Raw genomic sequence first — 15,922 nt, forward strand, 5'->3', positions numbered from 1 at the left:
AGGTGGGAAGTAGCAGTAATAATCTTATTTCAGAAGCATTGTAGCAGGTGACTTCATACTTGTGTGGTGGACTGAATTGGCACTGAGTTGGCACTCAATCTTTGGACAACACTATCAAGTTTTGCTACAGTGGTCTGCCTTGACCTAAAAATTCCTTCTGTCCTCCAAATAAAGAGTACAAATTGGAGAAGGGTACTTTAGACTACACAGCAACTGCCTATCTTCTGGAAGGCAAACTGTCCAGACCATTTCAACAATGGCTTCTCCAAGGAGAACAAAAGGTTTCCCATGCTGCAAGGCAGTATGTGCTGCTTTCTTTCAGACTCCACAAAACTAGTAGTGGCTGTATGACACCAGCATAACTTGCATCTGAATGTCTGGTCTTGCATTGTAATGTGATGCTTTTTGCTCTGGCTGGCCTTCTTAAAAACTCAGCTTGTTCTTTGACACGCTGTTGTGGTTCACAGCACAATCCATATGGATATTTGCTCTCATGATTGAGGATCTGACAGGCAGGGCACAAGGGTAGGGAGAAACAAGAGTGGAGTGCTACAAGAGTAGACTTGTAATCCTGCTATTGCTGCCAAAGGCTTTTGCATTATGAAACCCTGTCCTGAACTGCATTGGGTTAATCATAGAAATGACTGGAGACAGAAAGAAATGTCTTGCCTATGTGGTGGAGGGGGGAATTTAAGGGAGAGATGAAGTCATTAGCTCATGGAGGACACAGGCTGCATTTTGCTTATGTAACATTAGCTGGTTGTTATGACAGTATTCTCATTCCTGTTTCTTGCCTTGCTACTTGATCTCACTTTCCCTGTATTTAACTTGAACTCACCACTTCAGATTTGAAACAAGACACAGTATTCTTGAATAAAATTATTTTTCAGCTGCATTTGTTGAACTCTAAAAGATGATACTACCTTTTCCCACAGGCTTTGTTTATATACACACACTACTGCAACCACTGGAAGCCACTGCTGCATGTTTATTCCTTAGGGCCTTGTTTTCACTGCATATATATCCCAAAATAGGTCCAAATGCCACATTAGTGGCTGGTTTTTCCTATGAAAATGTTATGCCTTGTATATAGGTAATGATACTTTTACTATTTCAAGGCAAATAGACGTGTAGTTGGCCTTTTCTGAAGGCTGTAATTTTATATTGCTCGTCATTATAGGAAATACATGGTAAAATTACCCACTCCTGTTCTATGGGATGATGAAAGATCAAACAAAATTGTAATTAGTAAGCAATGAAATGACCACACTATGCAGATTAGCATGCTTGTTTCTCAGGGTGTTCTTGAAAGATGTTCTTGAATAATGTTAAGTCTTTCTTCTAGTAGATTTCATTTAAGAATTGAGATCTGGATAATCTAGATAATCTAGTCTAGATACATTTCCAAGATGGTCAAAGTCCTCAAGGGCAAGACTTTGGAGGAGCAGCTGAGGTCACTTGGTTTGTTAAACTTAGAAGAGAAGACTGAGAGGTGACTCCATCACAGTCTGCAGCTTCCCCGAGGTGGTCAGTGGAGAGGGAGATGCTGATGTCCTTTCTCTGGTGACCAGCGAAGGACACATGGAAATGGTGTGAAGCTGCATCAGGGGAAGATCAGAATGGACACCAGGAAAAGATTCTTCACTGAGTGGTCAGTCATGGGAATAGTCTGCCAGTGGAAGTGGTCATGGTGCCATGGTTGTCAGAGCTCAAGAAGCATTTGGATGATGCCTTTAGTCAAATAGTTTAGTTTTAGGTAGTCATTTGAGGAACTGGGTGTTGGTCTTGATGATCCTTTTGGGTCCTTTTTAGCTTGAGAGATTCTATGATTGCATTTTTTTTTTCCTAGGCATCTGCCACTTAAGACAGTAAATAAGCTTTTGGTCTTAAATGCCATGTTTTTTCTTACATTTTTAGAAACAGTCTACCTTCTGTCATTCTTGAGGGTATGAATTTAACAGTATGAAAGGGTTGATTCTTAAAAGAAGAAATCTTGGTTTTGTAGGACATTTGTCTAGCTGTTCATCAGAACTTTCTAACCTCTCATTTTGACTGCTAGCTAATGTATTCTCCTGCTTTGCTGTGCACGCTCTCATTCATAAAAATCAATCAAGAAGTTCGGAAAGTTCACTGCTGCTCTGGCTCTTTCTGTGTTTGTTGAGAATTATGATGTCTGTTCAGACAAATGTTAGAATAATCACAAATTTGATGTGCAGCCTTGCCAGCACTTCAGAAAAGTGTTTTAGAGAATTGGAGTACAGCATTTTGCAAAAACAGAGGAAATTTTTAAACTTATTTCACTGACAATCTGCAAATTCAGTTTGTTCTACAACAGATTCTGAGGTTTTTTTAAATGAGAGATTCATCAAAGCATTCTACATGCATTTGTCATCAAAATTGTTGATGTAAACAGTTAAACCTTAGATACAGCCATGTTCACTGGCTTATAAAACTCCACAGATCTCATAAACTAGAATCTTCCTTTCTTGTTGAAAGTTTAGATAGGCTCAAGGGGATGCTAATGAGGTACCTTGAAGATGAGTCTACTGAAGAATATCAAATACACAAAATCATATCTGTCTCAGGAAGTAACCTGAACTGAAAGTAGTTGGAGCGTGGATGATAGCAGGAGGGGGTGTTGTATGTGCTTGTCTTCTTCTTCTTCTTATTCTTTGCTATGTATCATTTCATGGCTGCCTTTGATGGAGGGAAGGTGCTGATGGGAATCAGTCCTTGGTCTGGTGTGAATAAAAAAAAGTGTCCTACTTCAAGTGTTTTGCATTGTCTTGAAGATCAGTAATTTCATATGGCTAGGAAGAAAGAACAGGCCAAACAACTGGAACTGCTGATACTAAAATAACCATCCCTACCTATGCCTTTCATTATGAAGTTCTCTGAGATCCACTCACCAGGACAAAGTTCTTTGTAAGGCTTCATGTGATTCATTGGTAAGATGTATCCTTGTGGCTGGGAATTATCTTTGGTTGGGGCCTAACACAATTCTGCACTTAATTGCTTTAAAGGGATTTATTCTTAAAATACTCATTTGTGCTTCTTTTTTATGGGTCTAGAATTCCTAGGGATTTCTTTTAATCTTCAGCCTTAGGAGTGTTAGTAAGAAAAAATGATAGTTTTAGTAATGCCTTTGGATTTGATAGACAAAAGCATTCATAGCTGTATTGTTATGATCACCAGCAACACTTCAATAGCTACAAGCAGCACTGATGCAATGAAACAGATTTTAAGTTCATCAGGTTTACTCCAAAATTGACCAGATGATTTTCGCTGAAAACCTAAAGAACAGTTACACATTTTTCTTTCTTGATGGCTTCTTTTTTTAAATCTGGATTTGTCTTATCCTGTTTATGATTATTGGAGATGAGCAGTCTTGTGTCCTTCAGATTGATAAAGAGGACCTTGTATCTTATTTGTCAAGGCAGTAAACACTTCATTCCTCGAAAATAGGAAATAGATTTTGATTAATAATGGATTTTTTATCTGTTGCTTTTAAGCTTCTGATTGAATTTACTGATACTGCTTGAAAGATCCTTAGATTTAATTTAGCTATTCCAGATTTCCTTCCATTGCTACCCTGCAAAGTCTTCTGTCTACTTAACTCTGCCCTTGGTGTAGTCACAGCTTGATCAAATCTGTTGTGTATTCTCGTTTCATGATGTTGTATGAATTAACATCAAAGTGCCACCTTCTTGGGACATGTCTTGAAGATCCTACTTAGTGGTAGACTGGGCAATGAGAGGACTCAATTGTCTCTTGAAGCTCTGATGTAGAAAGATGTTTTGTGTTGAAATCCTGGTTCTGAATCTTGTATGAAGCTGGTAGATAGAAATACAACTGCTTATTTTAAAATGATGGCAGAATACAGTGTTTTAATGCATTTGATCATGTGAAAAATGACATCAACTCTTCTCATCTATGTGTTCTTTTTCTTTTTAAAAGTGTCACTTTTAGAAGCTTTTGCACTACAGTGATTCAGTGATTGCTGATTGAGAAGGAAAAGTTGCCTACTAAGCCAGCAGTGGTATTTTCTGTATTTCGTGTTTGTAGCAGCTAGACCAGACCTTCTTGATTTTTTGTGACAGTCAAGATTAACCATATGAGGTTGGAAGACTTCAAGCTGCATCTTTTTGATGTGATCCTATTGTGATTGCAGCTCTGACTGGGGGAACTGCCAGCCTTTCATGTGAAGCATGCAAACAGGAAAGTAGGAGAAAACTCTCTTATTCCAGACTTTTTTTTTTTTCTGATTGTGTTGTTTTCTGTACAAGAGTGTAAGGTTTTACAAGCAATAGCAAGGCTTCATGGTAGTCTGGAAAATAGGTCAAAACTATGTTCCTGCTAAGGAGATGTGCACTAAGGCATGGGCTTGTGATCAAATATATGATTCCAGTTGGCATGAAGTTTGGCATTTATTTTAATCTCTGGAAAACTGAATAGAAACTAGCTGTGTTTCTGCTGAGTGTGTGTATGTAGATATATATAAATCCTATATTTTCTATGCAATTTCAGTATGGACTGTATTACATGTGTTGGAGTTCTTAATGCTGGACTGAGTAATTGAAATTTGGCATGCCGACTGAAATGCAAATTTTTTGTTTTTTCACATGATGATTGAACTGCAATTTCTGTATTTTTAACATTTAAAAGGTTTTGAAAAGAGAGAAAAAGAAATGTTTCAGTTAAAGATGGTTATATTACAATTATTTTTATGTAGGCACTAGGTTACTGTGATTTGCAGCTGTTACACAAAACAGTAGAATTTATGTCCAACTCCATTCTCTTAATTAAATGTGTATAAACAATCCATAGAAGTATTTAAACAGTGATGTATAAAGATCCATATGGACTTGTGAGTCTCCATGTGTGGAACACAGTGCAAGATGAGTTTTAAATTGTGAGCACCTTACCAGCTTACTAAAACTTCTGCCCAGCACTAGGCATAGCACTTAAAAGAAAATACCTATGACAAAATTACAAGAAATACTTTCTACTCACACGTTCTTGTGGTATTTAAAATCTGCTTTTGGAAGAAATCCACTGCTGTTGTTATCCTTTTTAAAAAGCGTGCGTCACTGGCATTATGTTTGATTTCATAAAAATAAATCTTTAAAAAATAGAAATGGTGTTTTTTTAAGATCAAAGGGTGAGCACCTTTATCAAACAAGATTAACAGTTCTATAGAAAGGCTTGGGAGGGATTTATTCTCTGTGTATAATCCTTTAATGATATCCTGTGTTACAAATTCATCAGAGAAAATTTGAACTGTTCCTTTGTTTCTGGTGTTTCAAAGACAACTCTTTCTCCAGAATCCTCATGAGCCAGAATCTGGGTTGATTTATAGACTATTCTTTTCAAAAATTTAAACAATATATCAAATCATTAGATTAGTAAGTGTAACAAAGACCAGAGTTTTCAGTCACATTTATGAGTTCACAAATTCCCTTTTCTTGGAATGCATGTGTACAGCCAGGTTGAATAATTGCCCAGTGCTGGGAATTTAGATGATCTGGACTTTTCCAGAATGTCACAATTTGTATTTTCACCAACGAGTAATTTTTAGAATTGTTGCATCTATGAGAACTGAGTGATTGATGGGATTAGTTGTCCCTGATGCAAAAAAGCAACCCTGGTCAGAAAGGCAGCAGGCTCACTGCTCCCTTTGGTTAGGGCATTTGCTTTAAATGCAAAGCTTAGGAGGTGTACTTTTGAGAGAGGAGTGTGTGTGTGTATGCGTGTGTGTTCAATGCTCTGTTTTCCAGAAAGATTTCTTTGGTAATATTTTCTTGAATATTATTGTGATTGTTGTATAGTAATAATATCAAGTTCTTCTTACACAAACACTCAGTGATCATTTTGTCATCAAGAGCGTGAGTTTTTAACACTTTTCTGTTAAGTGCAGGTATGAGATAATTATTCCCCTCTGTTTACAAAAAAATTCTCATATTAGAGGTAAGACATTGTTACATGTGTGTTGTTTTCTTTTATTGCTCCAATATCTTACACAATGAAAGTGGTTTTCAAGGACAGCCAACTGCAATGTTTATTTTACTTTGTTCTTTTGACATGTAACTCTAGAACTATCAAGTAATCTATTCTTTTTTTTTTTTTGCTTTTTTTCCCCAGACTGATCTTGATTATGTTAACAGTGTTGTTGCAAGCCTGGAAAGAGAGTAAGTTGTAGTTTTAATTGGGGATTTCTTAGTTTATTGATGATAAAATAAATCAGGCTGTAATAAACAAATAAAGATTTCTGGAAATTAGAGATCATGCCTTTTTGTGGAGCTTTGGACTTTTGAACAAAAAAAGTAAGACAAATTAAGAGGCAGTGATTCAGTCAGTTAAACTGTAAAACAGTAAGTGGGATTAAATTATTTGATGCACTATAAACAGATGGGATTGTTTAAACATGAACAGAAATTTGTGACATCTGAGTTAGGGCCTTGTGTTCGCTATGTTCAAAGAGAACTGTAGGAAAAAAATCACTAGTTTCTGAAAAAGCACAAAAAATGTTTAGAAAGTGTTTGATTCTGATTGTAAGAAGGTGATAGTGCTCTGAAGGACATGCTAAGGAAAACAATACTTTTTTCTATACTGCTGTTCTTCTATATGGCTCATTTGAGCAAGTCCTCATACCCAGACACAGCAACTGCTCCAACAGACAGGGAGCAGGAACTACAGGACTCAGAATCTCCCGTGTGACTTCAGGATGTTTCCATTGACAGGTTTTCCACAGAGATCAATTCTGGCTTGGTGGAAGTAATAGCCCCTCCTGCAACATACTATCCTGACTTGACAAACTTGAAAGAAACATTTGGAGACTCAAAAGAGAGAGTGAGGTAGGTTTATTCTCCCAGATCTTTTCCCATCTCCTCCCACACCCACACTTTGGTTGTTTATAAAACGGCAAGTGGGATGTGAATTCTTGAAATGTTTTCTTACTGTAATTCTTGCAAGTGTGGGGATGCTAAAAATGCTGTATGAATCCATCTCATTCTTAGCTACATGCTGCTCTGTGCATGATCAGAGCCTAAGCTTGGTTGAATCCATTTAGTGTTAAACTATGGGAGGAGAAACTGAGACTTTTAATATAGTTTTATTCCTGTATGTGGACTCTTTCATTTGCTGGTTTTCTTCATGAAATACAGGGTAAAACCCAGTAGTACTTGTTGAATTACCATTTTAAATGCACATGTGTTTTTAGTGAAATGTCAGGTAGTTGTCACAAAGTCAGGTTCAAATTAAACCAGTTTGATGTCTGTATTAAAGAATAAGGTGAAAGCTTTGTTCCTTTTTTTTTCCAGACAGTGGATTTCCTGAGGGAACAATGCCAAAAGCAGCTGTCCTAACATTTCATTAACATGTGTCATTCTTCATAATGAAATTTACTTTATATTGCCAGCTTGTATTGAAATAACAGTTTTTCATAAACCTTAAGCTTTCAATTTAATTTCAGATGGAGAACAAAACAAAACTTGGATTATTGTTTTCTTATGATGTATGCCCAGAAAAAAGGGGTTTATTATATTCAGGTAAATTTTTCTTCTTTATTTTGAGACAAGTTTTCAAATTAGTCTCTGGAAATTATGTTGTTGGACACATCAGAAGGACCTACACAGAACAGAGAACTTGATCCCATCATTTAAAGAGGGCATTAAGTATGGTGGTTATGGTATATGGGAAAGTAGTTTGAGCAGGATACTGCCTCACTGTCTCTGAAGTAAAAAGTAATTTATCCTATGTCACTTCTCTTAAGAGGCCTAGCAAAAAAAAAAGTGAAGGAATCACAGAAGCCTGTTTTTTCCTTGTCCCTGAAATGAATTATTGTTGAGTTCCCTAGGAAAAAAAAAAAAAAAGCCAGCATAGTTTTTAGTGGGAATGAATGAAGCTAAAATCTATTTTTATTTTCTTTTGAAAGTGCAGTGTCACTTTAATATGACTGTTGTGTGTAGACATGGAATTTTTTTTAAAGAGGTTTCTAACAACAGAGTTAAGTAGTTCTTCCCTTTAGCTCAGAATTTTCCTATCATGTGTTTCTGCTTTGAAGTAGGAGTCTTACCTACAGGTATTGCAGATTTAGTAACTGCACTGATGATCTTTATTTAGATGTTGTGCCTGTGTCCTTGGGGTGTAAAGTCCCACACATCTCATCTAGTTTTCACAAAGCTATGCTGACTCCTCTCTGAGAGCTGTTGGAGTCTCAGCTCTCTGGGAAGCTGCAGAGCCAATAGCATGTGACAGTCTGGTTTGATACTGAGAAGTTGCACAAATATTAGTGCCAGCACGAGGGGAGGGCATGACTGCACTGTGAGAAAGGACAGGAGAAGCAGGATCTCTACTGCAGCAATGGCCTTACAGCACTTACTGTGAATTAAAGGCATTGTAGCACCCCATGTTGGCAGTTCTGCAGCCTGGGCTAGGTGGCTATGGACTGCAGATATTGTGTCTCTTAGCCTCCTGTCTCAGAGGAGGAACTCTTTCAGTGCTCTTACATTTGTGAGTAAGCAGTCACATTTGTGTACAGATAATACAGATATTAAACTTGTTCTGATGATGCCACTTAGACTAACATTATTTCATGGATGTTTTTCCTTTGAAGAAAGAAGCTGGAAAAGTAGTGTTCTAAAGTAAGAAGTTGAGATATGTTTGTAGATTCTTACTAGTTTTGTATTACTTTTCCACAAGGATTCTGTATTAGTTCTCCACAAACAGACAGACTGATCCCTACAATAGTTATTCCAGGCTATGGCATCTATGTTTTATATCAGTGCTAGCATTAGAAATACATGGCTATGTGTTAGCAATCTATTATAAGTCAGTATTTCCTAGCTGTACTTTTTTCTGTTGCTTTGCTAGTGCTTTTTTTAATGTTGATATTGCTTCTACCTTCCTCTAGCTTGAAGATGACATTGTTGTCAAGCAGAATTATTTCAGCACAATAAAAAATTTTGCACTTCAGCTTGCTTCTGAAGATTGGATGATTCTAGAATTTTCTCAGCTGGGTTTCATTGGTAAGAAAATGTTCACTTTTGTAGTTTGAAAGAATACATTTGTACTCAGACTGCGAATTAATAGTGATCTGACTTCAAAGCTTCTTCTTTGTGCTGGAAATAGACCAAGAAGTAGAAATTCATTGCCTTTTTTTGGAACTCTGGTTTAGCTCATGGTTGTTGCTTTTGCCCCTCATTTGTTTCATCTACTTTTGTATGACAGAGGCAAACTCAAACTGTTGTAAAAGAGGGCATTTTTAGAACCAAAAATTAATTTATAAAAATACTAACAATCAAACTGCAAGGCATTATTTATTTTGAATTTAGCTGCTGTTAAATTGAAATGTATTTAACGCATAACTGACTGAAATAAAGAAAAACCATGAAAATTAACTCCACCTAAAATAACTTCATTGCTGTTTGTGCCAAAATTTCCAAGAATTAGGAGGCATCAGTTTGTTGCAAAACCTGTTCTATCTCCATCTTTCTACTTCATGAAGGAGAATTTACAACAATCTGTTCCTTCCTAGATGCAGTCAGAGTCTGTCATTTGCAATGAGCAACAGTGAGAGGAGTTAATGCAGGATCTTGGGCTGTGGGTCAGATGTCAGGGTGCTCTGGAAATTATGGTTCTTTGCTCTTACAGTAACATCTTTTCATGGGGAGATACTAAATAGAAAAGCAATGATAGAGAAGTTTGGAAGAGTTTTTAGAAATCAAAAGGTTATTTCATTACTGATGTGTCATGATCTTTTTAAAAGCAACAAGCTGGAGATATGCAAAGAAAAATCAAAAGCTGGGGCAGACTTTCAAGATTCCTGTGGCCAACACAAATGGTTCCAAAATGAAGGCTGTAAGTTGAGTTCAGAACAGAAAGAAAATCCTATGTGTAACAGATAAAAGTGCAGCCATGAGTTCTGTCATTCTCTTGGAAATTCTTATTATTCTCTTTCCTTTGGATCTACTTGCCAGAGAATGGCTTCATTTTTAGCTCAGTGACCCATAATGGTTGTACATGAACTGAGCATGTTGGCACTACTTGAATATGTGCTCTCCTGTTTCCAGCTCAGCATCCAGTGGGCAATAGTTCCTGACTTTGGGGGACTCAGAGATTGCTGGAGTAGAAAGGAAAACAGAAATTATCGCTCCTACATGCTATGTTAGGGTACAGAATGTAGACTTTGTAGACTTGCCTGCCAGTTTAACCTACAGAAACAGGAGGAAAGGAAATGGGCAGAGTGAAGTCTCCTTAGACACCTGGCCATCACCTAACTGCTTTGGGCTACCATCAGAGATACACTACTGATGAAATAATTATGGAATTGGTTCTGTGGCCTTAGAGGTGGGAGAAATAGGAAATTATGCTGCCTAGCATGGAAAAATAAGAAGTTAAGTAGTTTACTGACATCTTGCCCTAAATAAACTTCTCCTTACTTGGGGAACTCCTTGCAACATTCTGTTTTGTGTTAGCAGAGACTGCTTGAATACAGCATTTGATAAGATTTTTTTTTCTACTGTTGAACAGTAAAGCAGTCACCCAGACTAAGCCCACAATTTGAGTTTAAGCTCCAGTCTAATTGCACTTTAAGTGTAAATTCTCTATGGAGTTCCTGGGCTATAGAATTTACATCTATTCTACATTTGCCTGATTTAGTAGTAGAGTGTGCTCACTTACAAATTGCCATTCTGCAAGAATGACACACCAAATGTGCATAAAACCAAATGTGCATAAAACTTACACTTTATGATGTGTGCTGTCTACCCCATGCAGTTGTATTTCAGGTCACTTAACCTGCTTAGTATTTGTGTATTTCACCCCCCCCCCTTCCTATTCTCTGTTGTAGAGAGCACAGTATTCAAGCCTGGTGGGGTGGGTAGATAGTTCTTAATACTGAGACTTGGCTTAATCAAAAGCACAACTCTTTAAAAATATCTTGTTTTTCTACACTGTCTGTATACTACTGGGCAGTGTGGGCTCTGAAAGTAGCTGTAGTTAAATTTAGTTGTTAGCTCCTGCTGCTTGCATTCCTGTTCTTTGTTCCTTGTATCATATTTGTTTGCCTCTTTTTAACTACATGATATCAGTAGAATTTCAGATGTGTTTAGCTATGGTTACAGATCTTAACGTTGCTTTTCTACCTAGAAAATTAAATTAGATTTTTTTTTGTTCTTCCAATATAGCTACTTATTATGTTTTTAAGCTTTGAGAGGAAAATTAGTATTCATAGGAGCAACTGAAAATTTTGGCTCTGGTACACATTGGTGTGCTATAACCATATATTGCTTGGAAATTTTATGCAAGTAATGTAGATTTTTCTCATCTCTGCTGTCCCTTTATGGATCTTGATGCAGACTGATCCTGTGGCAATTTGGTAATGCAGCTATCTTCTTTGGGAAGAGCAACACTAGTTTGTAACTGGGGATCAGTTTTATGTGTAGATGTCCAAGAAATAACGTAGAGCACTGAATTCACAGAATCATAGAATGACCTGGTGTGGAAAGGACCTTGAAGTCATCCAGTTCCAACCCCCCTGCCAAGGGCAGGGACGCCTGTCCCTAGTCCAAGTTGCTCAGAGCTCCATCCAGCCTGGCTTTGAACACTTCCAGGGATGGATTATCCACAGCTTCTCTGGGCAACTGTTGTCTAGATGCTACTGATTTAGAAATAATCTCTCAAAAAGAGAGGTGTGGTTGATTCACTGTTAGCTGTTGGAAACCTTGTTTAGCTTGCAAGATTGCGAGGTAAAAATGTGGGATTTTTTGTCATAGAGTATTTCTGAACTGAAAATCTAATTTATGCATGTGCTACACGAGGAAGTGGCAAATGTAGCTATTTAGGCTGACAGCAGGATTATAGAATTCTGTCACCTCTGCCACAGAACAGACGTTGCTTCCTTTGGTTTTTTTTAATCCTGAAAGCATAGTCTTAAGTGCTGTCAAGTATCTAATAAATAATGGGTGAGATGTATGCTGTTTCCTTGAGAAGCTCTGGGGAAGGAGATGTATCTTTTACTCTTCTGGATTCTTGTTTGCACTGTGAGACCTGTGACATAATGTAGGAAAGTCCTACTGGCTTTTTATGAGGAATAATGATTTGTCTTCCAACTGCCTGTGAGCTGAAGTGTTTTCCAGAGGAACTGCAATCCTTGCACTGTACCTATAATGCCAGCTGTCACAAACATTTCATGCAGTGGTCTGAAATGGCCTTTTGGTTGTCTTGTGCACTTCCTCTGAGTCTTATTGTGTCCTGATGTTTTAAGGCCTGTTGTTTTGATTATTTTAAGTTGTTCTGATTGCAGTTTGGCTCAAGCTGTGCACATAGTTGAAGTTTGGGAAAGAGTAGAGCAAGTCAAACATTTGAGCTTTAAATAACTTCAAAGAGATTCTGGTTTTAATGCCAGCAATTTGCATATCATTACCAGGGAAAGCATTGAAAACATCAGCTATGGCTAGAATATGTGCTTGCAGGTGTAAAATTATTGTTGGTGTAGATTCAATATTTGTGATGCTTATGTGGAAGAATTAAAATGATTTAGATATTGGCAGTTCAGAGAACTAGAAAACAAAGTGTTTTATTTTGTATGTGCCTTGTATTTGCCAGCAAAATACTGAGATAGCCAGAATAATTCACTAAGGATGGCCTTTAAAGGGACTGAAAAATGAATAGAAGTCTTGTCAGGACACAGTACATCAGAAAGTGTTCCACAGGTTTGTTTTTTTTTTTCAGTCCTGATTGTCATTTTTATCAATATAGATAAATAAATTGGACAAAGTCTACACTTTGTATCTCTAGGGTTTTATGGAGCAAACTTTTACCTTTGTCTCTTAGTTCTTTCAGATTTTGAAGTTTCTTCACAGTGATAGGTTGCATGTGCCCAGAATCCAAAAGCTCTGAAGTTTTGTCAGCAGAGTGTCCTGGATTTATGACTGTTCCCATGTACTGTACCAAGTGCATTTACATGGTGCAGGATGAGCCATTGCTTCAGTTCTTTCTCAGAGTTTGCAGCTAGAGGCAGTCTGTGTTCACTGCAGTGTTTTGCTTAGGTATCTTTGGCTGGATGATTTCTGGCTGCATATTGGGGATGGCCAGTGAGCAATCCCTAGGCTGGATGTAGGTGGTGTCTCAGTGGTTCTGTGGCTCACAGCACTTTCCTCATGTGCTGCTTCATGGGAGCTGCAGGACAGAAGGACCTCAGCAAATGTTGCTGCTTGTTCTTGGGCTGTGGCTGTGCCCTAGGGAAGCCAGGCTGGTGCTGCTGCTGCTCTTGGTTAGGAGAGACTAGGCAAGGGCTTGGTTGATTTGAATTCAGAGGGGCTGAGTGTTGGATCTGTGCAGTAGGAGTTATACTGGGCTGGTTTCCATTACAAGGACTAGGTGTGCCCAGTCAGGGATCCAGAGCTTTGAAGGCCTGTTTAACCAGAGACTTCACTGCAGAGCTCTGGTTTTGAGCTGCCGTAGGGAGACTGTTTTGATGGAAAAAAGGGGACATGGATCCATGGCAGAACTGCTGAGCAGGTGGTGTCCTGAGACAGAAATGACAGATAAGTGAGGTGATGTTATACAGAGGGATGAGGGGCTGGGACCAAGCTGTGTGTGGAAGGTGGTGACAGCATTTCAGACAGTGGTATGGGCATGTCTGTCCTTGGTTACTGAAGGAAGACAAGGGCTTGTCTTGGGATCAGGGTGTTTCCTGTTCATCTTTGCTCCAGTGTTCATTAGCAATTAACATGAGAAGACTTTGTGTTCACCGTTGAACACTTCCATGGTGCTGTGAGTGTAAGGCAGAGAGGCTGCTTGGTCTAAAGTGCAGGTACAGCTGGCTCACCTCTCTTATTCTGACTAGCTGCAGTTGGATGTGTCAGAGTGGCTTGGTTGGTTGGTTTGGTTTTTTGTGGTTGGTTGGTTGGGTTTTGTTTGCTTGTTTGTTTTTCCCTGCTGTGCCCTGTGATATCACCATGACGATTAGATTACTCCCCAGTAATCTAATTCTGGGGTCTGGAGTGGTTGACTCATGGTGGACAGTAGAGTGCCAGCCTAGAGGAAACTGCCTCTGAGCCTAGACAAGTTTGCCATATGGAGGTAAATAATACATTGATATCCTGTTGCTATTTTATGTAAAATTAGGATAACTTAAATTAGGGATAAGAGTAAATTCCTACTCATATCTTCAGTCTTGTTCTCAATTTACTTAATTGTAGGATCCTGTACTGTCATGCCAAGTTCTCAGTGACATGGTCTGTGGGTGAGGACAAGACAGTCAGTAATCCTTATGTTCTTCAGAAGATGAGCTAGTCAAAGGAAAAAAATGTCAGTGTGATACTTCTGCTCTGTCCTTGGGTAGAAGAATAAAAGTATTCTAGAGCATCATGGCTGTGTACAGATCCTGGAAGAGGCATTGAGATTAGGGCAATATGTGGGGATATTTCTGTCTTCTGACTCTCATCATATTGTGCATCTCTCTGACAACACATGGAAAGGTGGACTTTGTATGGAAACAGATGTGTCTGACAGACTGCCTCAGCAGCTGTCACCTAGAAATGATGGTTTCAGTCCCATAAAAATCCCAGAAACATCTCAATAATTCCATTTATTAGCTGGTGTTTTATCAGGGCTTGCAATATTTTTCTCCTCTCTTGCCCTATGCCATTGGAAGCAGTAGGCAGAGATGAATCACCAGGAAAATTGGGATCTGTTTAGTTGGAAGTGTGACAAGCTGAAAGCTGTTATTCTGCATGACTATTTTACACAACATTTAACTAATCATATGATTGTTTCCTACCCATTTTTAAATATTTACTTCCACAAATAATGTTAAACAATGTACTAATAAAAATAATAACATCTTTTTGATGTCTTTTAAGAATAAAGCTTTGCAATTGTCCCTAGCTTAGTAAGTGTTGTCCCTTGTGTAGTGGAAGTTTCAAATTTTAGTTACAGAGTATTTTCATGTGGAGATACCTATTTGAGGACCTCATTACAGCAGCAACTTAAAAGTGATGACAATATTTTGCTTTGTAAAGGGCTGGGTGAAAAGTTTCTCTAAGGGACAACGTTGATATAGCAATGACAAATCAGTTAATGTTTTATCACATTTACTTTTCCACCCCAGTGTGTAAATTGTCTACTATAATGAGTATAGCATCATTCTAACAGGTGAAATAATTGGTACTTTAGTCAGATGTTTCTGCCATATTTGTTGTATGGCATGATGGTGTCGTCTAACTCAGACACCTCCAGACTGCTCTCAGAGTTTCCATTGAATATTCTTGCATTGGTTTTGTTCTGATCCAATTTTGCACAAGTCATAAAGAAAAGAGATTGCATCAGACCTGCTTTCTGAAAGGGGCAAGGCTCTTCCAGTGATCTCCTCTTAATGTCTACTCCAGCTGGTTTTCCTAAGAGTAGAGAAAATATTAGAAACTCTACCATTTATGGAACTTGTTATTTAGAAAGTCTATAGAGGCCTCTTCACAAGTGGAAAAAACCCTCAAAACATTTCCCATGCCTGAGTGCTGTCTGTCAGTGTGTTGTACAGGACTCTGAAATGTGGATAGACAGAAGACTTGCCTTGGAAAAGAGCTTCTGCTGGACTCTGATCCATTGGTACACAGATGTCCCAGTAGCCCATCCCTGTTCAGTCCAGCACTGCCCACATCTCAGCAACATCTGCAGAACTGAATCCCTTCAGCAGATGTCTTCCTGAGAGATTCATGGTTACATGACATCTTACTTCCTTGCCTTCTCTGTTGTAACCTAGCAAAGACTTCAGACTTCATCTGCAAACCTGGTGATGTTTTCTGAATCTTCCTTGAAATCTGGAGCTGCCTTTGGGATTTTAGCTGGCAAATGGTCATAGAAACATTTTTGTTGGAAAAGATCTCAAAGATCATTGAGACAAACCACTAACTCAGCACTG

The 15,922-nt window shown here is 38.2% G+C and overlaps 1 protein-coding gene across 3 annotated transcripts in view; it reads left to right on the forward strand.

Annotated features, from left to right (window-relative positions):
* The window catches only part of MGAT4A (alpha-1,3-mannosyl-glycoprotein 4-beta-N-acetylglucosaminyltransferase A), a 77,829-nt gene that overhangs the window by 37,804 nt on the left and 24,103 nt on the right, over window positions 1-15,922 (forward strand). For all 3 annotated transcript variants that reach the window (XM_036384631.2, XM_036384612.2, XM_036384623.1), the window contains exons 6-9: window positions 6,142-6,188; window positions 6,741-6,854; window positions 7,472-7,547; window positions 8,912-9,026. In XM_036384631.2, coding sequence (XP_036240524.1) covers window positions 6,142-6,188; window positions 6,741-6,854; window positions 7,472-7,547; window positions 8,912-9,026 — 352 coding nt within the window. The remainder of the gene's footprint in view (window positions 1-6,141; window positions 6,189-6,740; window positions 6,855-7,471; window positions 7,548-8,911; window positions 9,027-15,922) is intronic.

The sequence above is a fragment of the Molothrus ater genome, chromosome 2 (assembly GCF_012460135.2).
Source record: "Molothrus ater isolate BHLD 08-10-18 breed brown headed cowbird chromosome 2, BPBGC_Mater_1.1, whole genome shotgun sequence".
Classification (NCBI taxonomy): domain Eukaryota; kingdom Metazoa; phylum Chordata; class Aves; order Passeriformes; family Icteridae; genus Molothrus; species Molothrus ater.